Source organism: Mycena indigotica (assembly GCF_014461135.1).
Source record: "Mycena indigotica strain 171206Taipei chromosome Unknown Mind.scaff0009, whole genome shotgun sequence".
In the NCBI taxonomy this organism is placed as follows: domain Eukaryota; kingdom Fungi; phylum Basidiomycota; class Agaricomycetes; order Agaricales; family Mycenaceae; genus Mycena; species Mycena indigotica.
The window spans coordinates 3,103,547-3,116,604 of record NW_023503008.1 but is presented as its reverse complement, the minus strand read 5'-3'; the positions used below and the strand labels follow the sequence as shown (position 1 = coordinate 3,116,604).

The 13,058-nt window shown below is 50.5% G+C and overlaps 2 protein-coding genes across 2 annotated transcripts; one reads left to right on the top strand and one right to left on the bottom strand.

Annotated features, from left to right (window-relative positions):
* Positions 1 to 9,900: 9,900 nt before the first annotated feature.
* MIND_01075400 (uncharacterized protein) lies at positions 9,901 to 11,105 on the bottom strand (the record flags this gene model as incomplete). Its single annotated transcript, XM_037367328.1, has 6 exons — positions 9,901 to 9,990; positions 10,036 to 10,172; positions 10,221 to 10,641; positions 10,689 to 10,797; positions 10,850 to 11,000; positions 11,048 to 11,105. 6 exons carry the CDS (start codon positions 11,103 to 11,105, stop codon positions 9,901 to 9,903), a joined length of 966 nt encoding a protein of 321 aa, XP_037216722.1.
* A 934-nt stretch (positions 11,106 to 12,039) lies between these two features.
* Positions 12,040 to 13,018, top strand: MIND_01075300 (uncharacterized protein; the record flags this gene model as incomplete). Its single annotated transcript, XM_037367327.1, has 3 exons — positions 12,040 to 12,194; positions 12,242 to 12,924; positions 12,978 to 13,018. 3 exons carry the CDS (start codon positions 12,040 to 12,042, stop codon positions 13,016 to 13,018), a joined length of 879 nt encoding a protein of 292 aa, XP_037216721.1.
* Positions 13,019 to 13,058: the final 40 nt, after the last annotated feature.

Here is a 13,058-nt window from a genome sequence, read left to right as displayed (position 1 = left end):
TCAAAGTGAGGTGTCCGGTTGGCTCAGAGAGCTGCTCCTTATATAGCTTTTGGAGTCCTGCTGACATAAGCCCTTGAAATGACTCCAAATGACTTGGCATCAGTCTGAGTCAGATTGAGTCATATCAGTTTTTGATGATGTTGATATCATTGATAGCATCAATAAATGCGCATTTGGCCAAGTTGGTGTCCAAACTTGATGAAACTCGTTTTGTTGATACAACCTGTCTAATCAGTGATGGCACTGATGGGATCAATGATCATATCGCCCAGAACATGTTTTGTTCCAAATATTCCAAGGAGCATTTTGATTCTATCACTGATGGCATCATTGATCCTTTGATGGCCGCTTTGTCAGCTACCCTTGACTGCTATTCACTCCTTGTCCAGCTTTCTTTCATTTAGAAAGGATCTCATAAGTACTAGAGTTTTTCCTCTTCTTGATAAACCATTTCATGGCCTGACAACGGTCGCCAACCTTAAACTCCGGAGACGTCTCCTGGTAGAGGTCTGATGCACCTCCCGTAAAATGGTATTCCTACCCTCACAGCCTATCTGCATCCTAGCTTACATGGCACCCAAGGTCTCCAGGAATTGACTGACCCTAACACTTGCTCTGTGGTTGTGAATGGGTGTAGGTGTCCTGGACCATCCAATGTTATCATATCGACTTAGATCATGAAATTCTATGCATGCAGTCCCAGTATATCAGCAAAATACTACTCAACTTGGTATTCAAGCATGCTTGGCAGTGGATATATATGAACCTAATAGTCGCAAAAACATATAGTTGATGATGCTCAAGTATAGCAGGATGGTATACCTTTCAAATGAACTCTCTTCCAGCTTTATCCACCCAGGTAGGCTGGGGATCTGTGCTGATCTTTTAACCATGATGGAGATCAAATGCCACTGATGAGTGAATGTATGGCAGTGTCAGTGCCATATTCACTAGGAGATAGGAGGTACATCATGGAGCAATAAGGTATAGTAACTAAGCTTACAAATCAGCCACCTTACAGTTTTAAAGTACTAGATATTCCCTTGTTTATGACTGAATGGTTGATAAAGGAATCATATCATATGATAATAATCAAAACATCCTTATTAATTGATAATACTATGAAGACCCTTCCTGCTAGTGCTTGATTTGTGCATTTAACTCAAGTAACAAGCAAGATAGAAGCCCATCAGTTATATATGAGCCAGTAATTGGGCAGTGCCAATACTACTATTGAGCTGTCACAATAGGTCACTTGATGAAAGTTATTCATATAGTCATGGTATACAACTTTGATTTTGTGACAATTTGTGACGTACTTTGATGATTGTCCTTACAAACAACAAATTTCCTTTTAGGGAAATAGCTATAAGATATTGTAGAACAGAACATAGGCAACAGAACCTACTTAGATGTCTCTTGGTAAAAAAACTTCTGTTTTGGGAAAATATGTCACACTTGTCATGGAGTATAACTTGCGAACTTGGTCTTGATGGCCTGTGTCAAATTATTCACCTTTATTCACCCCTACATGTTGGACTTAGCGAAAAAAAATGGCCTTGGACTTTGGAGATATTCACCCCCATCTCCACCAATTATTCACCACTTAGGCAAAAATGAAAAGACTGGCTGTTATCAGTGCCAACCCACTGGGTTGCCACTGATAATGTACAGTGGGTTTTGGGATAAACAGGTGCTTCTTTCAGCTCAGTTTATATTCTATCTGAAATCTGTTCTATTGGGAACACTAATTTTCATGCCAAAATGAATGATTTCAGCACCAATTTTAGTTTTAGCTGAAACAAAGGATTTTATAATGCAACTGAAAATTGTACCAATAATTTCAATATTGTCAGGGGAACCCCCCTTTCGGCCCCTCGGAGACGTCTCCGATTCCGGTTCCGTCTCCGGTCCGGCCCTCCATCTCGCCCGCACAATCACCGATCCGTCAACGCCCTCCCAACGGTCGCCCTGGGACCTTGCCTGCGACGCCGCCCAAGCCTTCTGTGCCCGACAGCGGCAGCTACGGACAAGCAGTATATAGTCAGCTACCTAGCAGGCGGACCCTTAGAGTTTCTTCTCTTTGGATCCTCCCCTGCTAGGTCAGCTTCATTTGTATTTGCTTACCAATGTTCACTCTTTGGATCCTCCCCTGCTAGGCCTTGATCTCAGGTCTCCGGGGTTGCCCTTACAGCAGAAGAAACTCTCTACGGGATCAACCGGACAAGATTGCCAGGTTCGGCACTGACTCAGGCTCGGAGTACGAGTCTGTTCCGCCCTCGTCACCGCCTCTGCCACTTGTCCCCTCCTCCTCCACTCCTGTGGTTTCCGCACCTGTTATGCCGTCCGGAGTCACTCCCACCGCAGACGCCCGGCTGGACTCACTTGAGGCGAAAATCGATAGCCTAACTGAGGCCCTTGCTTTACTCACCAACCAGGCTTCCGCTGCCGCTGCTGCCGCTAATAATGCTGGCGGGCCCCAAATACCATCACCGGAGACGTCGATTCCGACTCCGACTCCGGCCCAGGGCGATTCCGAAGCCCTTTTTGGCGACATCAACCTCGCCTCAAAATTGGTCCTGCGACCAAACCCCCCGTTCACCTTCAACGGCGATCGGAAACGCGGCCGCGTGTTTCTCTACGCGGTCCGCACCTACGCCTGCCTTGCCCCTGAGGCCTTCGTGGTCAACGGAGAGGCGAGCGAGGAAAAGGCCGTCCGCTATGCCATGTCGTTCATGGCAGAAGGACCCGCTCAGCAATGGGCGGAGCGCCACAGAAGCAAAGCCCCGTTTCCGTTTCCGTCCTGGGGCTTGTTCGTTTCCGAGTTTCGACTCCGGTTCCTCGAGGAGAATGAGCAAGATCACGCCCTCTCCAAACTGGAGACTTCCGCCTATCACATGGGCACAAAGGATGTCTACCAGTACACCGACGACTTCGAGGACCTGATGGACCTCACCGGATTCGAAGACGCGTTGGTCAAGGTGACCAAGTTCCGCCATGGACTTGATCCCTTGATCAATAACGGAATCACGTCCTCGAACGACCCCCCGGACCTCCAGGATTACCTTAGCTGGCGCACCCGGGCCTTCCGTCAGTACGAGGCCCTGGTCCGGGCCAAGCTGATCAAGTCAGCCGCCCCCAAGACGCCAAGCGGCTTGATTCGGACTCCGTTTCCGGTCAACCGCATCCCGGCTCCGGCCCCTTTCCGCCCGGTGGCTCCGGTCGTGCCACCCGCGGCCCGCGCCCCCGCTCCGGCGCCTCCAGCTCCCATTCCCATGGAGCTGGATCGCACTAGGGCTCGGGGTGCCCCTCGTCGCGCCTGCTTCAGGTGCGGTGACCCAAACCATCTCGCCCGGGATTGCCCCCTCCCCACGGATGTCCGCTCAATGGACATCCTCGACGAGGTGATCCAACAACTCGGTGACGAGATGTTAGCAGAGTTGATCGCCCGCTACACGGACACAGCTGCCCTGCCGGAGACGGCAGCGGAGTCAATGCCCGGAGAGGATTTTGTCCCCCACGACGAGTGACTGGTGTGCCCTTGTTCGCGTCCATAAATCGTTTTGCCTCCTTGTATGATGAATGCAGTTCTTTGCCCTACAATGAGCCCAAAACGAAAGACACACCCTCTCCTGCCCCCGCTTCGACTCCGCTTCTGACTCCGCCCGCCACTCTGGTTATTGTCCTTCGCCGCCTCACTGCCTGGGAGAAGAAATTGCCCAAGCAGTACACTGTCGCCGCTGCCCCTGGAGCGAACTCCCTCCACCTCTCGTTGGAGCTAGAGTCCACCACCAGCGCACTAAGGCTCTCGCTCTCTCGTCTGGTTGATTGTGGTGCCACCTCCGACTTTATCGACACAAACTACGTTGCTCGGAATGGCATTCCGGTCCGCACTCTTGATCAGCCGATTCCGGTTTTCAATGTCGACGGCACTCCCAATGATGCAGGCTCCATCAAACAGATCACGGACTTAGTCCCGCGCTACAAGGGGCATGCTGAACGAGTTCAACTGGCCGTTACCCATCTTGGCAAGCAAGACCTCATCCTGGGGTATTCCTGGTTGCGGAAACACAACCCAGAGATAAATTGGGAAACCAAGGAAGTTAAGATGACACGATGCCCCCGCAACTGCTCGACGTGCCGGGAGGAGGAGCGCATTGAACGGACTGAGCTGTGGCGACTCCGGTCGCTCCAGAAACGTCTCCGCTCCGGCCTGTTCCCCTCGGTTTGCGCCATGGACCTCTCCGGCCCTGATGACAGAGACGATTCCGTTTCCGATGGCGATTCCGGTCTGCCTGATCTGACGCCGGACTCCGACAAGGACGAGGACGATGGCCAGCTTGAAGACGGTGACCGCATCTTCTACACCTCGTTCCGCCCCTGGAGATACGTGCTGGCAGTACCGTCTCGCAGCGTCTAGCCGAAGCTTTTGCCAGGAACTCCGCCCCTCCGCCCTCTGACATCCCTGACTGGGCTAAGGAGTTCCAGGACGTCTTCAACAAGGAGTCCTTCGACACGCTACCGGAGCGGAGAGCCTGGGACCACGCCATCGAACTTGTTCCCGACGCTAAGCCCACCAACTGCAAGGTGTACCCCATCTCGCCTCTCGAACAACGCGAGCTCGACGCGTTCATTGAAGAAGGGCTGTCGACGGGCCGGATTCGCCCCTCTAAGTCTCCGATGGCGTCTCCGGTCTTCTTTGTCAAAAAGAAGGATGGCAGACTCCGCTTCGTCCAGGACTATCGGGCCCTCAACGCGATGACCGTCAAAAACCGGTATCCCCTTCCGCTGATCAACGACCTCATCAACCGGCTCAAAGGCGCTCGTTACTTCACTAAACTCGACGTTCGTTGGGGCTTCAACAACGTCCGGATCAAGGGAGGTGACAAGTGGAAAGCGGCTTTCTGGACCAACCGAGGCCTATTCGAGCCCTTGGTGATGTATTTCGGCCTGACAAACTCTCCCGCGACGTTCCAAACGATGATGAATGACATTTTTCAGGACCTCATCCTCTCCGGAGACGTCATGATCTACCTTGACGACATCTTGATCGCCCATTCCGACCTTCGGAAACACCGGCAGATCGTTCAGGAGGTCTTACGGCGACTCTGCGAGCACAAGTTGTACCTCCGAGCGGAGAAGTGTGACTTTGAAAAATCGTCGATCGAGTACCTCGGAGTCATCATCTCCCACAACCACGTTGAAATGGACCCCGTCAAGGTCGCAGGCGTCTCCGCTTGGCCGACTCCGGAGAACAAGAAGGATGTTCAGCAGTTCCTTGGGTTCACTAATTTCTACCGCAGGTTCATTCGGGACTTCTCGGCCCTCGCGCGTCCTCTCTTTGCGCTCACCAAGAAGGACCAGCAATGGACTTGGGGCGATGCGGAGGCCTCTGCGTTCCAAGCGATCAAGGACGCGGTCACCTCGGAACCGGTCCTGGCGATTCCGGACGACGCACGGCCTTTCAGACTTGAGGCGGACAGCTCCGATTACGTGACGGGGGCGGTTCTTTCACAATCCGCCCCAGACGGGAAGTGGCACCCTGTAGCATTCTATTCCAAAAGCTTAAATGATGTCCAGCGCAACTACGCAATCCATGACAAGGAGATGCTTGCGATCATCCGCGCACTCGAGGAGTATAGACACTTCCTCGAGGGCGCCGCACATCCCGTCGAGATTTGGACTGACCATAAGAATTTGGAGTACTTCAGGAAGACGCAGCACCTCAACCGGAGACAGGCCCGGTGCCCGGTGGTCACTTTACCTCTCCCGGTTCGACTTCACGCTGCACCACAAGCCTGGCCGCAATATGGGTCGACCTGACGCCCTCTCTCGGAGACCCGATCACGGAGTCGATTCCCACAACTCCGATGTCGTCCTTCTGCGACCAGAGCTCTTCCACGTCCGCACACTCGAGGCTGTTTCCGTTTCCGGTCCCGGTTCCGAACTCCTTCGCAACATTTGCGATGCCCTCTCTGGTGAGCCTGACTTGGAGGAGCCCGTCGCACTAGCAGCCCGGCAACTCCTTAAGGTCCAAGGTCAAGCTCGAGGCCCCCGCTCCTCACGTTCTGACGAGTGGGCCGTCTCCGGCGGTCTTCTCCACTTCCGAGGGAAGATTGTTGTACCAAAGGACAAGGACCTCCGGAGACGCATCATCGAGCTCTGCCATGACACTCGAGTCGCCGGACACGCAGGTCGCTTCAAGACCTTGGAGTTGGTCTCCCGGAACTACTGGTGGCCCCAAATGTCTCGCCATATCGGCCGGTACGTTGCAACTTGTGACTTGTGCTGTCGTACCAAGGCACTCCAGAGACTGCCCCACGGAGAGCTGCACCCCACGGAAACGCCTCCAGAACGCTGGCATACCGTTTCCGTCGACTTCATTGTCGAGCTCCCCGAGGCCCATGGGTACGACGCGATCATGGTCGTCGTTGACACCCTCGGAAAGCGCGCCCACTTCTCGGAGTGCCATACGACGGTCGATGCAGTAGGAGCAGCCCGCCTCTACTACAGGAATGTCTGGCGGCACCACGGGACTCCGGAGAAGTACGTTTCCGACCGCGGCTCGCAGTTCATTGCGGACTTCACCCGAGAACTTTGGCGTCTAATCGGCATCAAGCCTGCCACGTCCACCGCGTACCACCCGCAGACCGACGGTCAGACAGAGCGTGTCAACCAGGAGTTGGAGCAGTACCTGCAGATCTTCACCAACTATCAGCAGGACGACTGGGATGAGCTGATTCCAGCCGCGGAGTTCGCTTACAACAACCACGTTCACTCCTCCACGCAGCAAGTCCCCTTCATGACGGACACGGGACGGCTTCCGCGCATGGGCTTTGAACCCGGAGTCCGTTCCGCTATGGAGTCTGTGAACGAGTTCTGCGACCGAATTGCCACTGGTGTTGCTGAAGCCAAGGCCGCGCTCACTAAGGCCAAGGAAGAGTATAAGCGTTACTACGACCGGAGACGCACTCCGTCTCCGGAGTTTAAGGTTGGCGACCGTGTTTGGCTGGATGCCTCTGACATCAGGACGACTCGCCCCTCGGAGAAGTTCTCCCACCGCCGCCTCGGACCGTTCAAGATAGTCGTGGAGATCAGCAAAGGTGCCTACAAGCTCGACCTCCCTCCGCGCTACTCGAAGCTCCACCCGGTCTTCCCCGTCGTCAAGCTTGAGCTCGCCCAAGACGACCCTTTCGATGGACGCCCCGGCTACGACCCACCCTCTATAGCTCATTCTACACAAAAGATGTGGGCAAGTACCCAAGGGGCCAATGCAAAAGATGTTGAGTATAATGCAAAAGATGTTGAACCTGGTATAATTGTTGAATTTCTCATTGCATTTGAAGTATATGACTAAGCCAATTACATAAGAAGTAATAGGAATCACCTTTTCTTCAGGGCGAATATGCGGTATGTAATATTATGGTCCTAATAACACAAAAACAAGGAAATCAATCATCACTTACATAACATTGATCTAGCTGTACACAGTGATCAAACTCACTGATGGCCATCAGAAAGAGTTCCACATTAGTCAACTTAGCTAGATGCCATCAATACCATCACTGATACCACTCTACAGGGCTTAGAATTAAAGAAATATCATTAAAGAAAATACTTGTTGGGCCATTGCCCTCATCTTTTGCATTACCCCTCTGGGCACTGGCCCACATCTTTTGCATAGATACAGCTATATGAGCTGTACAACCAGCCCCCTCCGGACCTCGAGGACGGAGTCCCGGAGTGGGAAGTAGAGGAAATCTTGGACGCAAGGGTGAGGTATAAACGGCTGAATTACTTCGTCAGATGGAAAGGCTACGACGCGTCGCACAACCAGTGGGTCCGCTTTGACCGCGTCTTCGCCCCGGAGAAAATTGCAGAGTTCTATCGTGAGTACCCTGGCAAACCACGGCACATTGCCTCTGCGACCTTCGACTCGATTCTGTTCTGGTCTATGCATCGGGACGCTGCATTCAAAGAGGGGGGTGATGTCAGGGGAACCTGCCTTTCGGCCCCTCGGAGACGCCTCCAATTACGGTCCGATTCCGGTTCCGACTCCGGTCCGGCCCTCCATCTCGCCCCGCACAATCACCGATCCGTCAACGCCCTCCCAATGGTCGCCCTGGGACCTTGCCTGCGACGCCCGCCCAAGCCTTCTATGCCCGACAGCGGAACCTAATATCTTAGCATATAAAAACCGTACCTACAGACTGTAGTCGATAGGCTAATATCGTCTATTTCCCGGGCTACAACCCATCTTTCGTGCTCCTCAGACCCTCTCGAAGTCGGATCACCCAATGCCCCGATACAGCCCAAGCCCGACACTGACACTACCTTTACCATGCTACCGACACAAATCCTCACGTTTTCCAGAATCCAGACTGATGTCATGCCTCATACGGACATTTGCCTCACACACTGTAAAACCGTATCTTTCAGTACAGCTGAAAATGATGCTTTTTGTGGTACTTTCAGACAGCACTGGAATTAGCACTGAAAACAATACTATCAGTTTATCTGACATCTGTACCAAAAGTAGTGGTTTCAGCAGTGGGTTTAGCAACTGCTGAAAATACAGTTTTCAGTATATGTTTGAAGTGATACTAAAAGCACTCCTTTCAGCTCAGTTTATATTTTATCTGAAATTTGTTTTATTGGGAACACTAATTTTCATGCCAAAATGAATGATTTCAGCACCAATTTTAGTTTTAGCTGAAACAAAGGATTTTATAATGCAACTGAAAATTATACCAATAATTCCAATATCAGAATCCTGTGTAGTCTCAATTCCAGACGTTCGTGAACGGCGGGCGAGCAAAGCTTGCCAGAACAGACACTTGACGTTGCCAAGGTAGTTTTTGATGGAAGAGGTGATAGAAAAGGCCGCTCACGAATGTCATATTGTGTGTGCTGATATCAGATGACGTACATTTACTAGTGGCCACCTTGGAATAGCTCAGTGGTGGCCCATAAGCCTCAGAGTGCCAATAATTTATGGTGTATACTCAAGGCAAGGGTCTCTCAAGCAGCCCTGCAAATTTTTAGCAGCCAATTCATATGTCATAAGCCTTACATGGGCCAATGATGTCAAATAACATAGTAGTGAAAAAATCAGTCAAAGATGTTGAAGATACTATTTTTTCTTGGTGGAATAGGTGTAAGTATAGATTGACTAAGTAAATCTGCCCTCAATGGGGTCAGTAAAGCCCCAACAGCAAGAGAACAAGGAATTTTGGTCAGTTTGATAAGCAACTGTTAAGCATGGGCAACCTGGCCGGCTAAATTGCACCAGATCTTTGAGGGCTGATTTCTCTGGCGTGATGGGTAATGGTACATCCCCGCATCACGTCCGGCATGTCCCCACAGCCCTCGAACAATCTGGGACCGAGATTAAATCCTGTGGGGGACTTGATGTTCTAATACATAGACTTTAGTACAACGTTCAGTTGTGAACGTGAGACCTTATTTTCAGCTTGAACTGAAATTTACGCTGAAATCAGTGATTTCAGCAGGAGAATCAGCATTACCAAAAGGACTAATTTCAGAAGACACAAAATTGAGCTGAAAATAGTACATTCAGCATTACTTTTGCTATATAGTGGAAGCTATGTTTTAAGTACCTAGCAAAACTGTTACCAAAATCACTGCTTTCAGTGCAGTTTTTAGACAAACTGATAATATTGTTTTCAGTTCTAATTTCAGGACTATCTGAAAGTATAATAAAAAGCATCATTTTCAGTTACACTGAAAGATACCACTGTACAATGTGTCACTCCTCCACGTCTGGCCCATCTTGCCATCTCCACTGCCATCCTCACAGCTTCGCAAAGATATGATTACTAAGGAAACAATTCCAGACCTTTACATGTACTTATAACAGACCAACACTTTAGACTAGAGTTATTCAACATTAATTTCAGCAGAAGTTAAGCATTCCAGCAGGCTGCTCCCAGTCTGACAAAATCCATCGCAAAATCCGTCTGGAGTGAACTAATGCGAGATCAACGCTCACCAAAAGCGGACGTTGAGAATTACCTGAATCCACATAATTCCAGGTTCCAGAACCACCGGATTGAATTCAGATATATTCTGATCCAAGATTTGGATACGAACTTCGGTGGCGGAGCCAGTGAGATGTTGTAGCTGCTGTCTTGTAGCTGGATGGTGCATTTCTGTTGGAATAAATGATACATCTCTATATAGTGGGTAGACGATCGCACCTGGGAGCTCCTTCAGCTGTTCGTAAAGCTCTGTAAAACGTTCAAGAGCGCATGCACCGAGATCAATGGTTGTAATAGGCATTTTCGCTGCTTGCAGCACACTGTAAACCTCACCCCAGTTGGGGTTCAGGAACACAGATGTTCCCAGAAGCTCACTGAGATGACGTCGCGTAGCCTCTACAAGCCTTGTGTCATACTTCACATTGATAGAGCGCTGCGCAAAGAGGTTGAAAGAATTTCCCAGAAGATTCAGAGGCACTTGTAGGCGGTCGATAATTAACTGTATGCCCTCGACAGTGAAGTGGTCGCGAGGCACACATTGCGCTCTGCCAAACCAGTCTGGGTGGAAGAGGATGGAATAGATGCCATCGTCGACAGATTGGGATACCGGGCTCGCGAATCGACCATGGAGAGGATTGAGCTGCCAAGGTCATTGTCCTCAGCCGATAACGTGAAGTAGGGACTAACCTTGAGACATATTTTTTGTTGCACAACCACACCATTGAAACAGCGCTTTCCAGCCTCCCCGAACCAGCTGACAAATCTCTCTAGCGCTAGCGTGAATCCCTCGAAATATCTGTTACCGTCTTAGCTCACAAAAAGAACAAAGAGAGAGAGAGAGAGCCTACTCGAAAACTTCAACGCCTAAGTTCGAGTTTCCGTTTCTGCGAGCGTATGGCCAGGCAGCACATAGTTCCACATCAATTGTATAGGGCTTCTCAAGTAGTCTAGTAATGATGTTTTCGAGTTCTGGTCGGCGATTGTGATATTCAGTCTGTACTGATGGCAATCGTCATGTTGCAGTAGCCGAGTGGAACATAACATACTGTTTGCTTGAACATTTTGAGGCAAATCACTCACGGGAGGGAGAGGGTCAAAGTTCATGAGGGTTTGAGGAGAGCGTAAGGGAAAAGGGGAGAGAAATATAATGTGTCACGTGCAAACCCACATTGTTTTCGCAGACAAACCAAGTGTGTTTTTTTTTCTGTGAGCTAGCAGGGTCTGACACAATCCTACTCAATCTATATAGAGTCTACGAACGGGAGAGATGCCAACAAGGCATAAGCAGAGGATCTACTTACTTCGACGCAACAGAAACGGGGGATTTGGTGCCACAATTTATCTTCAGTAATTTCATTGGCCTGTGTGGACTAACCAGGAGATTGATCCGATGGACCGTGTTCACTTGCACTGGGCGACTAGGAAGCCTCAAGTTGACCGTAGTAGTGACTCGGATGCAGCGAAGAACGATCGGCAAGATTCACCCTTCAAATTCAATGCGCGGAATTTCAGTGGGCACCAAATACTTGCGGTCACCCATGAGAAGTCCGCACGAAGTAGTCTCACTCAGCTTCTTTCCTGTTGGATAAGACAAATCGACGAACTTCATATTACTACTCTCGAGCATTTTATTTACGAGCACTTCGATGCACCGCGTCTCGGTGGCTTCATAGCCTGGCAACGTTAACATGATCCCCAAAATCCTCAAAAAAAACATGCACTACGTGGCCTGACTACTAGAGAATAACCCTCAAAATTGACACTCTGGCTCGACATTTTGACATCCAAGTTTACACTATTCAAGATCAAGTTGGTGGCTATCGAGCATGAAAATTTAGGTGAATGATCATATTTTTCCGTCGCTCTTCCTTAAAGTCGCATAGTCCAGTCCAGCGGATTCATTGGGGCAGATTTCATGGCGCCTGCTAAAGCAGTGTCGTCTTTGTGTCTTGCAATAAATTGATCCGCCCACAAAACGCGTCCTTTGGATTTTAAGCCCTCACCCTCCCACATTCTAATCACCCATATTACTGCACACATGGCGCTAGTCGCTTCACCTTCATCCTCGCCCATAACCCAAAGCTGGCCTTGGGATATCATTGAACTCGTCATATTAGCGGTGTTGCACACAGCCAATACAGACTCGCGAAGCATATTGCGGCTCATGCTTGTCAACAGCGACTTCCTTCGCGTGTGCGTCTCGCCCAGCTCTCCCTTCCACATCCTGACAGTTTTTATAGGGTGATGCAATGGATCTGTTGTTTTTGCCACTTTTCGGTCGACAGGCACCGACGACTCCCCACCTTCCGCCAGACATGGCTGACGACCCTCGCCACCACTCCGAAGGTCACCACCCCGGTCACAGCGATTCGTCGAGTGATGCTCGGAAGACTACCCCTACAAGAAGGACTTGCGATTCTCGCTCGACTTCAACATGTCCAACACTGGACTATTGAGGATGTGAATATAACGACGAGCGCGCTCTTTCAGACCCTCCGACCTGAAACATTAGACGTGGCGGTCCCTTATCGCGGAATGCATTTTTTGTCCAACTTCAGCACCCTTCGCAGTCTGTTCCTAGATCGAATCATCCACCAGGATGATGTGGATGCATGGGCAGTCCTCGCCCGCCTCGTTCTCCTCGAACAGCTCTGCATTGTGGCGACAATTCCGCCGGCGACGATACTGGCCCAGCAACGGAATCTACAGCTCCTCGTACTGCTATGGGGTTCAGATATTCGCTCACTCAAGCGCATTGACGAATTGCTGGCGTTGCCACTGAAGGAATCTGCTCATGTCGTCATTCTGCGCGACAAAAGGCACCCTGTGACGCGGTTCCACAAAGCCGCATCTGGACTGTCGGTGTGGGACGTCGCTCGGCGAGTTGTTGCACAGCAGCGTTCAATGACCGAAAGTGAACTTGGTATGTGCTCGTAATCTTACTTGTTCAACATCCAACTCATGTCCTTCATTCAGCTGAGAGTCGAAAACAACATCCTCGCCCAATCTGGACGTAGACATCTCATTGTATTTTTTTGTTTCTACCCTCACTTTCTT